This window comes from Phyllostomus hastatus, unplaced genomic scaffold (assembly GCF_019186645.2).
Source record: "Phyllostomus hastatus isolate PE091 unplaced genomic scaffold, TTU_PhHast_1.1 phas_contig_150, whole genome shotgun sequence".
NCBI lineage: Eukaryota > Metazoa > Chordata > Mammalia > Chiroptera > Phyllostomidae > Phyllostomus > Phyllostomus hastatus.
In genome coordinates this window covers 25,272,616-25,288,892 of record NW_025333611.1, presented here as the reverse complement: position 1 = coordinate 25,288,892, position 16,277 = coordinate 25,272,616, and the positions used below count along the sequence as shown (strand labels likewise).

At 42.1% G+C, this 16,277-nt stretch overlaps 1 protein-coding gene and 1 pseudogene across 6 annotated transcripts in view; both read right to left on the bottom strand.

The window, feature by feature from the left end:
• NR3C1 (nuclear receptor subfamily 3 group C member 1) overlaps positions 1-11,151 on the bottom strand; it is a 100,505-nt gene extending 89,354 nt beyond the window's left edge. Inside the window, exons 1-2 of one of the 6 annotated variants that reach the window (XM_045819415.1) lie at positions 10,961-11,151; positions 5,468-6,664 (exon numbers count right to left, since the gene is read on the bottom strand). In XM_045819415.1, coding sequence (XP_045675371.1) covers positions 5,468-6,651 — 1,184 coding nt within the window. In that variant the 5' untranslated portion in view covers positions 6,652-6,664; positions 10,961-11,151. Of the gene's footprint in view, positions 1-5,467; positions 6,665-9,027; positions 9,451-10,191; positions 10,306-10,960 lie in introns of those variants that run through there. The other 5 variants (XM_045819407.1, XM_045819380.1, XM_045819398.1 and 2 more) reach the window with 5 other exon arrangements.
• Positions 5,230-5,331, bottom strand: LOC123813277 (annotated as a pseudogene).
• Positions 11,152-16,277: the final 5,126 nt, after the last annotated feature.

Here is a 16,277-nt window from a genome sequence, read left to right as displayed (position 1 = left end):
CCACACCTCACTGCTCCTCCCTCTCCCATCCGCCTTCTCCACAACACCCATTAATTCACAAGCTCCATTGGAAATCCTGTATTTACTGGACATTTATGAAGTTAGTGAGGAAAAAAGAAGGCAATCTGTCAAAATTACTTGTCTGGGGGTGAAATCACTGTCTACAATGAATTTTTAATTGTGATAAAATGGTCCATTTTCTAAAATATACCGTACTGTGTAAAATGAATACAAAAATCACCATTAAAAGTCACAAAGAAATGGTCATACACAATTCAAAGGGAAATGAACACTTACTTAATAGATCTTGTCTTTTTTTTAAAAAAGGGAAGTCCTCCATAGGAGTATTTTTATTTACCTCAGAAATACAAAACCCAAGTAGAACAAGCTGGAAGAAAATGAGAGCACTTGGCTTTCTGAAACTACAAAAATAAGGAGAGCATGGGCTGTTAAACCCTTCTGTAAAGGTCAATAAGTAATTGATTTTTTTTCCAGCTATAGCTTTATTCAACAAATATTTCTTGAAACTTTTGCAACACAGTTCACCAATATAAATATTTTCCATGACTGAGAAATATAGAAGCAAGTGCCCATTAATGAGGCAAATACTGCATCACACTATTATCAGGATGTCCTTAGAAGGATAAAAGCACAAACCTATTTTGCTCCTTTAATTGGCTCACTTTGGTAGGAGTACACAATGAGAACTCACTGCTAAATAAAATTAGGTGTGATTTAAAAATTTTTTAATTTATTAATTTTAGAAAAAGAGAGCAAGAGAGAGAAACATCAACTCGTTGGTCCACTTATCTATACATTCATTGGTTGACTCTTGTATGTGCTGTGATGGGGGATTAAACTGCAACGTCGGCATTCCAGGATGACGCTCTAACCAACTAAGCTACACAACCAGGGTAAAATTAGGTGTGATCTTTAAAGAAAGAACAAATATGTTTTAAGGAATATGCCTCAGACTTATTTTAAACCTAACGTAAACTCAGATTTTCTAATAACTAGGCTATTTCAATCACCTGCAGGCCAGAGCGATAAGACTTATATAACCAACCAATTAATACAGATGCTCTTTTACAATAGGCATTCATATGAAAATAAAACCTTTTGATCCAAGCTCTAAAAATCTCAAAAGGCCTCTAACATGATTTCTACCCACATATGAATTCCACTATTAATACAATTTGCATTTAACCTACATTTATGCAAAGTATATGTCAGAATAAGTCTTTCATAAAGTTTATAGACATTCAATAATACATTGAAAGTGGTCAGAATAACTAAAATATTTGCAACATCAGCAGATAAAACCAAAACAGCATTATAATAAAAATCATGTTATCAATTACAAAAATATCATGGAATAGCCAAAGAAACATCACAAGAAGTAATTTCAGTAAGATCTGACCACATGTTAGCCCCACAATTCTGTATCAGAATAATTACATACTAAACTGAAACACCTGAATACATAGCGCATGTTATCTTTTTAAAACTCTTTTACTAATAACACAGCTATAACAAAGTACAGGGTTTAAAAAAGACTTTTATCACGAAGCTGAAAATAAGTAAGTAAATAAATAAGCAAAACAAATGTCCTTTAATATTCAGTAATCATTTTGTATATGTGAATATCAGAAATATTAAACCTAAAAAAAGATAATTGAGCCCTGCCTGGTGTGGCTCAGTGGATTGAGTGCTGACCTGCAAACCAAAAAGTCGATGGTTAGATTCCCAGTCAGGGCACATGCCTGGGTTGTGGGCCAGGTCCCCAGTAGGGGGTGAGTGAGAGGCAACCACACATTGATGTTTCTCTCCCTCTTTCTCCCTTCCTCCGGCTCTTGCTAAAAAGAAAATAAATAAAATATTTTTAAAAACAAAAATAAAATAATTGAGTGCTGATTGGTTTGGCTCAGTGGATTGAGTGCCAGCCAGCAAACCAGCAGCTGGATTCCCACACAAGGCACATACCTTGGTTGCTGGTCAGGTCCCCAGTTGGGGGCGTGCGAGAGTCAACCAAGTGGCAACTGAGTGATGTATCTCTCACATAATGATGTTTCTCTCCCTCTCTTTTTCCCTCCCTTCTCCTCTCTCTAAAAATAAAATAAATTTTTAAAAGATAATTGAAACACTCACTGCCAGAACCTTTGGAAGGAGGAGAAGAAAAAAGTAGGATGTAATGAAAGTATTGACTAAAAAGGGGGTAAATAAAATAAAAACAAAATCTCTTCCTTATTCCTCCTCTACTTTTGAGAAAAGATTCAACATGATGTTAATTAGAAAAATGAGAAAGGGACAGAATTTGCATCACTCATTCTGTGTTTGTATAGGTCTTCAATTTCATTATGTTAGTAAAATTAGATGCAGATGCAATTAATAATGAGAGAAGTTAAAATCAACAAATGTTTGTAGCATTAGGTACCAATCATCAGAACCCTAAATCCTATGACTGAGTTTACAAATTGATCTTGCATCATTCTTTCTCTCTAATCTTATGCTTCAGAAACTGGTCAACTTTTTAACACTAATAATCCCAACCAAAACTGTAGTACCACCTGAAACCATTTACTTCTGACTCTTTTCAGCCATTTCATCATTAATGCCAAAGTGAAACAATGTTGAAAATCAAATTATTCAGACATCTGCCTTAATTGGTGTTACAAGTTTACACTTGTAACATAATTTATTGAATTTGAGTATTTAAAAAGCATACTGAGTTAGAATGGCTGGTATATTTTACTTAAAGAATGTATTTGAACATCGGTAAGATTTCTCCTGTTTTACTATCAATGAACTTAATGGTTAAAAAGAAAATACTTCACCATGCTCAACCATGACATTCATGATTTTACAATTTAATGTGGTAATTGGATGTTGCACTGTGTTGACACATTGGAAGGAACTACCTTCCCCCTTAAAACAGGGTGTGAAGTTTTTTTAAAGCATTCTGAAAAAAACAATGTTAGGTGATATCTTAAAAAGTCAAATAATTTATTTTTTTGATTTAAAAGAAAAGCAAGTGAAGTTATTAGTGGCATTTAATATTTTTATAACGCAAGTTAGAAAGTCAGTATTCAATACATGTTGGGGTCTCAACATGTTGATATATCTGCTAATCATTTAGGGTCATAGCTAATGTTTGGCTAGAACCATGTAATGTATAGAGAGGATCAAGCAAAGCAACCAAATTTAGTTATATTGGGGTTGTTGTTTGGAAACAATAGACTAATTCAATGATGGTTAGAAAAGAAACATTGTTTCAATTTATTTGGAAGAAGCTTTGTTCTGGGTAATCATAGTTCCCAATGTTAATGCCAAAAGGTATAAAATTTTCAAACATTAACTAATGATCCTGTATAAAATATTACACCTTCATTAGGACACAAACTACTGGTTATAATGATCAAATTACAAATTGGCATAAAAAGAATCATTGCACTGGCTAGTAAAGAATCATGAAAGAGCCACATCATCATTGCTTTGCCTACTGCCATAAGGTTGCTATGACGTTCAAATTAAAAATATGTGAAGGTACTTAACATGTCATAAATTACTATCAAGGTGGTATTAATGATCTATGGGTAGCTGTGTTTACCTGACTTATGCTCCAGATCCCAGACTTTATGGTGCTTAATGAAAGTTCACTGTGCATTGAAAATAAGTCTTGTTCCAAGCCTTTTTTATAGTTAAAAAAAAAATAGCAAGGAAAATGATAACACCTTGGTGATTATCAGACCAAAATGCATGAATAATCCCTAAAAGTTTTCTAACACACATTATTTTACTTTGTATAATTACGTCTTATATAAATCAATGCAATAATTTCCTACTTAGTCAAATCAACCAAGCACATTCAACCATGAATTCCATTGCCAAAAAATTTGAGATACAAAAATTTTAAGCACAGCATGATTTTTACCATTTAAACACAAGAGTTTAAGTGGTAAGAAATATCATATCTCCTTACTAAAAGCATTTAAACCTTCAATTCAGAATAACAGCAACACAAAGTTGAAGTAGTGTTCTTTTAAATAAAGATAATTATTTAAATAATAGGTTAGTAGGTCATCTACCTTAAGACACACAAGAGCCAAGGTGTTATTTTTTATGAGAAACAGCCTTTTAAAAGAAATAAAATATAGCCTAAATCTAAACTTTTCCACAACGAGAAAAGCTTCCTATTTAAAGAGGGGGGAAAATGAGAGACATCTCAGTATTAAAACATCTTTTAACAACAACAACAACAACAACAAAAAAAGCATTTTAAAGAGAATTTTAAATATAGTCTTCAATGCCTCATTAATGGGAACAATGACTATCATTAACATTAAAGAAAAAACTTGAAATGCTTATGTACAAATAAATCATTGTGTCTACTATACCTTTCCAAAAAAAAAAAAAAAAAACAAAACCCAAAACACCCACTAGTCAGTCTTGTGTTTCTACAATCACATTTTTATATTTTCCTTCACACTTAAAACGTGATATACAACCACCACTTATCTGAATTGGGGGTGGGCATACAGATGGAGAACTTAAACCCCTTCAATGGATACATCTAAATTTAGAAGTTTTTCCTAGTAACTCCATTTTAACAGATCCTTTTGAGGTAAAACAAAAACGTCAGTATACTTATAAATGACTAAGAAAAAAGAAGACAGAAACACCTCAAATGACAGTTGAGAAACGAAGCTTAACCATGTTGGCTGTCAGTTATCTATCTGAGAACTTGTGGGAACATTTGAAAGTAAAATTTTGTTTTGCACCACCAAGTTGCCACCAATTCCTTTCTTACAGTTTGATTAGCACATATGATTTGGCTACTTTACGTCAGGAACCCGGTGGGCAAGCCCCATGTCTAATATGATGGGTCCTGTACACTGCTCACTGCATTGCTTTGACTTAGTGTTAGTGCTTCTTATTTTTAACCCTTTAATGTCAAGTTAACACTTCCCAAGTATGCAAATACAGCAGCACAACTTTGATTATGTAAAGTATGAAGGGCACTTTTCATTGCCATGTAAGCATATGCTAAAGCAGCTGAAATGAACATATACAATGAATGTGTTATATCTGTGGACATTGCATCCCCTTGGACTCACACAATTTTTACTTAAGATAGCTGTTAATGAGTAGTATTATTTAAATTTTTAAATAGAATTTTCAACCACTGGCCAATGGGATACTGAATGACAATATTCAGACGAAAACCTGAACAAAGTGTGTACAGAAATATCACTTAGGTTGTCTACCATACCTATTTTAAACTGACATGAACAGATACTACACTTGATCTTAGCCAAAAGACCAAGAAGCAATCTACCATACCTATTTTAAAAGACTACTTAAACTTATCTGCATGAATAAGCACATTCATCTCTGGAGAACACATACAAATAAATGAGTATTTAAATCTATCAATCTGTCTCAGAAGTTAAGGAAAAAACAATCTTACCTTGAATAGCCATTAGAAAAAACTGATTGACCAGGGAAGTTCAAAGTCCCCAAGGAAGTCAAGTTGTCATCTCCAGATCCTTGGCACCTATTCCAATTTTCTGAACCAATAGGGATTGGTGGAATGACATTAAAAACGGGTTTCTGATCCTGTTGCTGAGAAAGGGATGCTGTATTCATGTCATAGTGGTACATCTGTCCCCCTGAGGTACTCACGCCGTGAACAGAAATGGCAGACATTTTATTACCAATTATATTTGTCCCAGAAAAGCTTGTTTGACAGTAAACTGGGCCCAGTTTCTCCTGCTTAATTACTCCAGGGGTGCAGAGTTCGATGAAGTCGTCTTTTTCGGTTTTCACTTGGGGCAGTGTCACACTGGTGGGGCTTGATAAGATCAGATCTCCGCTATCCTTAATGTTAGGTTTAGTGTCCGGTAAAAGGAGAGGCTTACAGTCCTCATTTGAGTTTCCTTCCAAAAGGAATGGATCATCCTCTCCTGTCAAAGGAGAAAGCAAACAGTTTTCATCTATCAAGAGGTCTGGTCTCCAGGGGCTCTCACTCATCTCTTTACTTGGGGACCCAGAAGAGAACCCCAAATCCTGCAAAATGTCAAAGTTTCTTTGGTCTGTGGTATACAACTTCACATTGCCTGCGCTGGTGCCAGTCTGGCTCTTCGAATTCTGCGGTTCTGAAGACACATCAGAGCTTGTTTTCGGAAACTCCTGGTCTGTGGGGGCAGCAGAAATAGCAGCGGATGCTGAACTCTTGGGGTTCTCTGGAACACTGGTCGACTTATTGAGGTTTGCAATGCTTTCTTCCAGAAGCTGTAGGTCTGTTTCCCCAGAGGAAAGGCTAATTTGGCCCTGCTGTGGGAATCCCAGATCATTACCCATCACTTTTGTGTCTGTCTCTCCCATATACAGTCCCATTGAGAGTGAAACTGCCTTGGACAGATCTGGCTGCTGCGCATTGCTACCCGAGCCTTTTGGAAAATCAACCAGAAGTGGTTGCTGCTTCGGGTCTGACTGAGAAGCAGCAGCCAGTGAGGAGGAAGATGTAGGAACCTGCACAATAGCTCCTCCCCTTAGGGTTTTATAGAAGTCCATCACATTTCCCCTCTCCGGAGCGAGCACACTGCTGGGGATTTCTTCTCTGCTGGCTGGGCTTGATTCCTTCGAGTCCATCAATGAATACCAGCTACAAAAAAAAAGAAAAGGGGGGGGGGGGGACATAATAAGCTATAAAGTCACATTATCTCTAAGATCCGATTAGTAAGAGCTGGTTAAATGAACCTTTTAGTTAACTCTGAATCTAAATCCTTGTTATCAGAAGAGCAGTTTCTGCCTTCCAGAATAAAAAACCCATGTCCCCTGCTTCCATTTAGTGTGCCACATTTAAAAGTACAATGCAGTCCATTTGCATGGCTAACAAAATTGTATCAAACTAAGCTTGACTATTCATCCTGCCACTCACAGAACTGTAACTTCATTAATTATAGACATTATAATTCATTACATCTGATTATTCTAAAGGTTCAAGTTGATGTCAAAGTATTTAATTAAAAAAAGAAGTATGATCATTAAAATTCCAGGCTCTTTTCAACAGAAGCTGTTTGCTTTTCTGAGATCCAATACAAGTAAAATTTGATAAGTACTATGCTAGAATTCTCTATCTCTAATTATTCCCAAATTCCCCTCCTACTAGCTAGTCACACATTCAAACCTTTTAGTAAAATCTACTGGTAAACCATGCACATTTTACTTGAAAAATAAATAGTGATGATCTGCTCATGTTCCAATAGGCTAGGAAAAGGCTCTTTTTTAAAACTCACAATACTCAGTAAATGTACCTGTTGAATAGCGTCTGCCTTCAAATTCCGCCATACGAAATGCAGTACATTGTATATAGGCCAACTAAAATTTATATTTTAAAAAGTAAAATAGTAGTAGCTTTTTGCTATCACTTTAGCTTATTTAAATATAACATACGCAGTGCCTCTCAATCCGTACAACACAATAAAATATAGATAAAGCTACATTTCTTTGAAATTGCTTATGGCACTCAGTATGAAATACTATATCTCTAAATTAAATGTTCCCTTTCCAAATATCGAAGTACTGAACAGAAAAACCCGGTACCGTAAAATTACATTCATGTAAATTCAGTAAATTTACATTCATATAAATCCAATAAAATGCTCAAAATAATTTTCTTTGCATTCTAAACCTTCACCTATGCCAATTTTGAGCTTATTCTCAAGAGGGTTAGGTTGCTAGTATATTGCTAATAATCAGGATTTTTTAAAAAAACGGGCAAAGACTTTGATAAGCACATTTGCGACATTATGGTCAAATCCCATCCAATGAAAGGGAACTTCTTCCTCTACGGCGTACTTCAGAAGCATAAACTTCACTGGCCCTCACTGAAAACGGAGTGCGAGGAAGGTATAGAGAAGGGTGGGCATCCGTCACCACAAATCTTGAGGGTAAACTGCTTATTTCCCCTCTCTTGTTTAGCCGACAAAGATCTCCAAACACAAGGTATCAAATGGAACCAAATGAATTTCCACGCGCTTTGACAGCTGCCTTCACACTCGAAACATAACAATGCCTCATAAAACCAAGTGATCCCTCTCTCCAACGACTTTATCCCCCAGTTCACATTGCAAATAACCCAGGCACTCTAATCGGCCTTAATGGACAGTACCGTGGGGTCTTAAGTGGCATTACAAGGCTCCCATTATCAAGCCTGCAACCCAAATGTCAAACGCGCGCTTGTCAAAAATCGCAGCAGAAAACGAGGACGGCCAGAGAGGGTCTTTTCCGAAAACGGATCACTTAAGGAACTGCAGGCGCGAAATGCTGCCCAGCGCCAAAAGAACCAACGCGGGGAGAGGGGAGCGGGAACGGGAATAAAAAGTACGAGGCTAAAACAGAAATGCGTCCAGACCTGTTGAGCTGTCTTCCGACACGCCCACTCCTACCCGATAACGCCAGCCCCGGCCGAGGTCCCCGAGTCGCAGGCTGTCAGCCCCCGGAGACTGTGCGCTCACACTCCCGCTGGCGAGCCCGCCAGAAGTGAGAAGCGCTGGAGCCTCGACAGGACCCTGACGCGCTAGCTCTCGCGCTCCAGAGTGGAGTGAAAAGACTCCGGCGAGTGGAGAGCAGACGCGCTCGGCTCTGCGTTCACCAGAAAAATGGGTGTCTGGGCCGCCCCCTGGGAGGGGAAAGGAAGGGACTTAAAAAAGAAAGGGAGGGGGCGGGCAGTATTCCGCACCAAGGAATGAGAGGCTGGAAACCCGTGGAATCTCAGGAGGGTCCACTCACAGAGTCAGAGCTCAGGTTCCTCCCCCTCAGCCTAGCCGGGGGGCGGTGGCCGAGGGGGAGGAAGAGGCCAGCGCTGTCACCCGCGCAGTGTCCTTTCGTCACCGTCAGCGGGCCCTCGCCGGCCCCCACCCCCACTCCCCGGGGCTAATAAAAGTTTGCAGGCTCCCGCGGCGGCCCCCGAACGGCACCTCTGGGAACGAGCGCCCGCTCGGGCCCCGGCCCCCAGCCTCTTACCTCTGCTTGAGGCGCCGCTCACCGCCACCGTCCGCAGCTCCCACCGCAGCCGAGATAAACAACTTAGCGCGTGAAAGCAGGAGGGAGAAATTTTTTTTCTAAAAAAAAGGAAGTAAACAGCGGTCCCCTTCTCCATGGCAGGGGGAGCCCCTACCTAAGAAAGTCTCGCATTTCTCCGCTGACAAGCCAGCCCCCGCCCGGGGTCCGTCTCCGCGGGCCGGGTCTCCCTGGCGCGCGTTCTCCGTCCCGGCGCCTCGCCGCTCCCGCCGCTCCAGCGGCGGCGTCTCCTTCCACCCACTAGAATCCGTCCCCGACGGGCGGGCGGCGACTCAGGCTCCCGTCACAGACCCGAGATCGCAAAATGGAGGAGGAGGGAGGGAGGGAGGGAGCGCGGACACGCAAAAGGGCCGCCCGGACGCGGCGAGCGAGCGGGACCGGGGGGGGGGGGGTGGCGGGCGGAGGCGGTGCCACGGCGCGCACACTCTCGCACACACACGCGCTCCCACTCCACCCCCGGCCGCTCCCCGCCCGAGGGGCCGCGAGGCGGCGGCGGGGAACGGTGCAACCTGTTGGCGACGCTCGGCAACTGCACGCGCGGCCGCGGCCCCTGCCCCCCATGGCCTCCTCAAGGGCCCCGCCACCCCGGCCCCCACGGTGCCTGCATGCCCGCGGCTCCAACATGGCCCCCGCCCAGGCAGCCCGCCGCCGCCCCCGGGCGCGCGGGGATCGTCCACGCTCACCCGACCCCCAGGAAAAAGGACAGGAGGCGGCGGCGGGGGCCGACCTAGTCTCTCCAGGGCCCGTTTAGGAGGGAAGCCGAGTTTCTCTAGTTTCTCTTCTGCCTCCTTCCCGCCCAGCTCCGCAACTCCCGACCCACTCGGGAGCTCTCCCTGTCGCTTGCAGCAATTGCCGCCAGCGCCCCTGCGGGTGACAGTGGGTTGGCTAGGGGAGTCAGGGCGCGGCCCGCAGGAGAGCTGCGGGGGTGGTCCGCGCCACAGTCCCCGGGCCGAGTTTCGCTTAGTGTGTCACTTAGCACGGGGTTCCAGGGTTGCACGGAAACGGTGCTGCAGCGTCTCGGACGCGCTCAGGGCCGGCCACCCTGACACGCCCTCTGGGGAAGCTTCAGGGAAGGCAGAGCAGAGGAAGGGGTCGGCACATACGTACTCTGGGCCGGGGGACAGTCGCGTGCCGGCAGGTCCCCCACCCCCGCATCGTCTGAGATGCCAGTCTGCAGCCGCCGCCGCGCTCTCGCACTCGAGAGAAGTTGCAAAGCAGAACCCACCCTCCCCCGCGCCCCGTTCCGTCCCCCACCCTCTTCCCCGAGTCTGCGAGGCGGCGGCGGCGGCGGCAGAAGGAGGCGCCGCCTGCCAAATTCAACCCCCACTCTCCTCCTCCTAGCGCGCTCACACTTGAAGGAAGTTGCACGCCAAATGCAAAACCTCCAGCGAGCTGGATTTCTTTGCACTTTTCCCCCCCATTATTTTTAAGGAAAGCAGGGGGTGGCAGGCCTAAAAGCAAGTTGCAAACGAAATAGTAAGTTGCTTGCAAAGTACGCCGACCCCCCAACTCCTGACCTCTCCTTTCACCCCCTCCAGGGCCCGCGTCCAAGCGTCCCGTGGAGGCCCCTCCCCAAATCTTGACTTTTGCTGCACTGAACTCCAAGCGTCGCCCACCCTTTTCATGTTGATGGGACCCCAGCCCCTCCAAATAAAACAAAACACACGCAGCTTTAAAATATCAGCATTAAACTCCCTACAGCTGTTCCCGTTACGCGCCTCCCCTTCGGCCCGAGGGAAACACGTGGCCAATCCCGTAGGAGAGGGGCTGTGGCAAGGGGTGTCTGCGCGGGCGGTACCCGCCCCAACCCTCTGCTTCAGCTCCCCGCATCCAGAGGGCGTGGGGCCGGGCCCGGGGCCGGGCCCGAGCCTCCTACCTTGTGCAGCATATACTATGATTTTTGTGACTCGGGGAAAGGTGGTGCTGTATTGCTTTAGTGTTTCGGGAGGTAACTTTTGCGCCCCCACAGGTGACAGCGCTTGCCAGCTTGTGACGGGGGCGGAGGCTGCCGCAGCTCCACCTAGTCCCTGCCCGGGCGCCGGGCCGCAGCCACTCTCTCCTCAGGCCACTTTGATTCCAACGGCGGCCGCCACGGCTTTGACATCTTCTAGAGGGTTGGGGAAGCGCGTGCCGGAAGCCGGTCGCCGCCATCTTGGTAAAGGACGCTGACGCCAGCCCGGCCGCACGGCCACCATCTTGGCAAAGGTTCTCGATCGGGGCAAGGGCAGTCACCCGGCCTCGGTTCTGAAGGGGTTCGCTGCCCCGAGTTGTCGTACATGAAAGGAGAGATCTAGGCCTTTAGCAAGCTGCCTTTCCTGAGACGATCTACAAGGGTCTCCTCTGGACGATTCTAAGGCGCCATCTTGGCAAAGGAAGAGACCGTCGCTGCCTCAGAAAAGAGGGAACCAAAACCTGTGCCAACGTAGAACTCTCTGCCAGTAGAATTTTTATTTTCTTCTGCAAGAGAATAAGTAGGATGAGTCCCCACCTGAGAGGGAATATAGTCTCAGAAGTAGAGGTGGGAATAAACGTGAGACATCCAAACTCGATCAAGGCAAGGACCTGATCTGTCTTGTTCATTGTTGCATCTCCCACTCTGGGAATAGAGGCCAGTGCATAGTAGGTGCTCAGCAAATATTTTACAGAGGTATAATAAGGCAGTCAACGAGACGCAGCATCACATTTCCTAGGTGATTGTGGAGGCCAAATGAGTTAATGAAAAGTATACAAGTATTACTCAAGATGCTCATTTTTATTATCTTGTGTTTAGACACCCGAGTGCTCCCAGTCTACAGAAACAAAAAATAAAAAATAAAACCAAACATGAAAAAAAAAACAAGACTCATTATTATGTTTTTTCATAGTCTCCTGTACTCTGGTAGCACATTACAATGACAGTTCATTATTTGTGGGCTCATTTATTAAATTTCTGTCTTCCCCGTTAGAACATGAGCTCTGTGAAGGCCAGGCATGTGTTTCTTTTTCACCACTACAGCATCCGGCAGAAGTGAGGCCTGCTTGAGTGTGGTTGGTGGGGTAACAATATGGATATAATAATTTGTAGTTTTAATTTGAACATTTCACCTAAAATGTCATGATGGCATGCGTGAGTGTGCTATTGTTATGTTACAGAATTACATGCTTTTGATTTTGTAATAAAATAGCGGTGCTATTTGTACTGGACCCTATATATCACTACTGCATAGTATGTGCTCAGTGAATGTTTGTTGAATGAATAAATGACTTAATGGATGGATAGAAAGGGTCTGAGACTCTATCCTAAGGCCAGTAAAACCTTAAGTCTAAATAATAACCCAACCACCTTTTGCATTTACATAGCAATTGATATATTATGCAAGTGAGTTCTCCCATTCTGTTCACATTTTATTATTTCCATTCCCATTAAAATAATCCAAGCCTCACTGCCAGATTACTCCCCTAAAACATGAAATCATGTCATGTTCCTACTCAGGTGGAACTACTCATGGTGTATGTATGCAATAAGAGGTCAAAGTTGCCAACAAGTTGTTGCTGTTAATGCTCTGGGAAATGCTGAAGCTATGCTACATAGGGGAGAGGGGGGAGCAGTTATTGTAGTTAAGATTGGAATTTGACATCATATCTGAGATGTAAATAGCAGGTTTTAAATTCTGCCTGTGTGACCCTGGACAATCATTTAACTTCTACAGGCCTAGATGGTTATAAGCACGTGGAATGGTATTGGGGTTTAATGTATAGAAATCCTTCAATGAATGGTATTTCCATATATGTAATAAAAACGAGGCATTGAAAAGACTAGAGAAATGCATCAAGTGTTAAGTCTGCAGGTTACAGAGTTATACTTTAATGTAATTTTAAAAATTTATGTTAAAAGAAGTAACTACAATAATTCCCTTTTCTATTGTACACAGCTCCCCAACTTCCATTCTGTGTTTATGACTATCTTTTACCTGCTCTCAGCTGATGTAGTTGGACTGGTATTTAATTAAATTAAAAGTCAGTTAAAGCAGGGGAATCATAAAAAGCAATCATACTCACAAATTTTAAACTTTAAAACCTAAAACCTAGAATTGAACATTTGTTTCCTAATCCGTGGATGAAGGTCTAAAGCCTTCGTGAGCCCACTGACTGGAGCAGGACGCCTTTGTTCATGTGGAAACGCTAGACAGCATTGTGGCCAAGAGCCAGACTGGCTGGGTCACCTCCACCTCTGTAAGGAATGTGACATCGGGCAACCTGACCATCTGTGCCTCAGTTTCCATTATTTGTAAAAGGGGGATGAAGACGGTAGTAACTCCAGTTATTATAAAGATGAAGCAAGTTAAATATAGGTGAAGTGCTCAGCCTAATTCCTGAAACTTATTAAGTGTTTAATCATCATTAGCAATTATTAATATTCAGTATTACTATTTCTCTCATTTTAAAAAGAGTGCAGCAAGAATTTTAAAGTGCTTTCAAAATGAGAGTGCAGATTCCTAGGTTTTTATGATTTGTTGCCCCTGCCCTCGCCCCAGTCTTCTGTGGTTGTCTTACACCCATCTCATCTGAAAGCAATTGTTTACAAGGCAGCTTTTCATTTAGATTGTATAGAGCAGCAGCTATTGCTTTTAAAAATCATATTACATTATTTTACTTAATACTTAAGTAATTACAACAACAAGCACAAATGGAATAAACATGTTTTGTGGGGGACACATAGAACTATTGGTAAACATACAACTCCACAGGTGGGAGAAGACACATGTAGAGTATAAGAACTAACCCTGGTTCCAGGGTTCAGCATGTCCTGGGCATCAGCTGGTATGTTTCCAGGGAGCATGAAGAACTTAGATTAGCCCAGATGAATGCAATGAGTAGTTTTGGTGAAGACAGAGCTAGCTGAAGAAAGATCCAGCTTATACCACATTCATTCCCATACATTCATTTACCACACATTTCCTTTTATATAAGGATACCTCCTTTGTGACTTATTTTTCTATATCCCCTAATTCCTTGTCATGGTTCTAGTTTTATTTATTGTATCTTTCTAAGTCCCCCTACACATACTTTATGATGCTAAATGTAAATTGGAATCAAGTAAATTTTTATCATGTTTGTATAATTAATTATTTTGAATGTGATAGATCATTGAATATGTTAGTTTTATATTAAACCAACACCAGAAGCTTTTGTGGATTGTCAAAACTGATTTTAAAAAATGTTTCTGCATCTATCATAGCTGTAAGATGCCTTTTAAAACTAACACCAGAACTTTAGGAAATACTTCTGTTCTTGTTTATCTCTAGGTAAGAGGTCCAAGGGAACCCAGCTGAGCTTTGAATGCCCCATCTTTTCTCTGCTTCAATATTTGCATTTGATACCAGACATGCCTATTATAAACAATTCACACATGGTACAGCAAGTCTTTAATCATAATGAAATCATAATTCTACTTTGGTACTTCTCTTTGTAAGTGGAATTAATATCACCACATAAACTGGGAAATGCTAAATTGTTACCAGCATCCCTGGTGTCTTGCTGCTTCTCGTGATACTCACAATGACTTCATCAGAACAATCTAAAATACCACATTCGTGCTCATATGCATGAAATGCTGTATGGGTGTCCTGTGAAGTCTGTATTCTCTATGCTGGCAGAGCTTAGTTTAAGCAATACCTGATTCAAGGATAAGGTAAATATCAGCAGATGAAAAAGGTAAGTTTTGCAATAAGCAGGAACCTAATGTTTTTAGTGTTTGGAGACATTTAGAGCAGGCACACTGAATAATTGTAGCTAGTATTACGTACTTTGTTTTCATTTGTGGCATTTGTGGCTGGCCATTATGTCATTAGCTTTCTTCCTCTTCTGATTTAATCTCCTTTTCTATCCCTTGTTCTCTGGTAGAGATTGTTTTAATCTGCTCAATTTGTAGGTGGAATCTATCAGCTCATTTTTGAGAACCTATATTTTCATTTTTGTGCTGACTTCCTATTTATTTATTAGGTCACACTGACTTTTATTTTCTTTTTTGTTTGTTTTTAAAGCTAAATTAGAAATATTGGAGTTTAAAAGATCATACTGAGGATGTTTTATCCTCAGTATGGGATCCCTGAACAAGATATGAATGTACTTTTGAAAGGCACTGGCGTGTTTCTGACATCAAATTTTTAAAATTGTAACAAATGCCAAATCAAGATATGAATGTACTTTGTATAAGAAATGCTATTTTGGTAGTTTGAAATCAACCATGATAGAGTATTTACACTATAGAAATTAGATAACACAACAAATCAGGCATAATTTATTTTGTTGCTTGTCCCAACTTAAGATAGCAATAGGATAAATTTTATTTTTTTAAGATTTTATTTATTTATTTTTAGAGAGAGGTGGGAAAGACAAAGAGAGTGAGAGAAACATCCTTGTGAGAGAGAAACAGTGGGGACCCATATGAGAGGCCCCCACTGAACTGGCGACACAGGCATGTGACCTGACTGGAAATCGAACTGGTAACCTTTTGCTTCATGGGTCAAATTTCTTCCATTTCTTGTGATGGAAGAAATTTTAATAATGAAGATTAAATGTAAAAGTGTGTACTTACGAATACCACAAAACACTGAGGAAATGTTTTTCCCAGTATTTGAAAACTATTATCTGATCAGTGAAGAAGTTGCTGTCTTCATTGAAAAATGAGTGTAGCCCATTCTATACCTCTGTTGTTTCACTTTTGTCTCCTTGAAAATACATAGAGACTGCCCCCCTCCTGACAACTGAGTGATCTATAAAAGATCATCCCACCTAGACCATGGAGCCTGTGTGGGGGCTGAGAAAGGAAGCAAAGAGAGCAGTGAGGAGGCAGGGGCATTGGTTTGGGGAAAGGTAGAGATTTGTACAGGGTGGTAGCAGTGAAGGTGGGAAGCTATGGTGGGACGGGGAACCATTCGGGAGAATAAGGAAAGCAAACCAACCATTCCACAGCTCTCTGGACTTCTGGGAACTACCATGCTAAAGGAAAGCCACCTGGCAAATACTAAGAAAGCTCAATGGTTGAAGGAAGTGAGTGCAAGGAAGCTGTACCTGAGGAATAGAGTGAGGAGCAGCAATGTCAAAGGAGCTAAGGAAACATTGGCAGTATTCAAGTTTAAGTAAATATCCTTGAAATGAGTGGAGAAAGGTGGGCTTCATTGCCTTGCAGTGGAGGTGGGAGGGGGATGCTC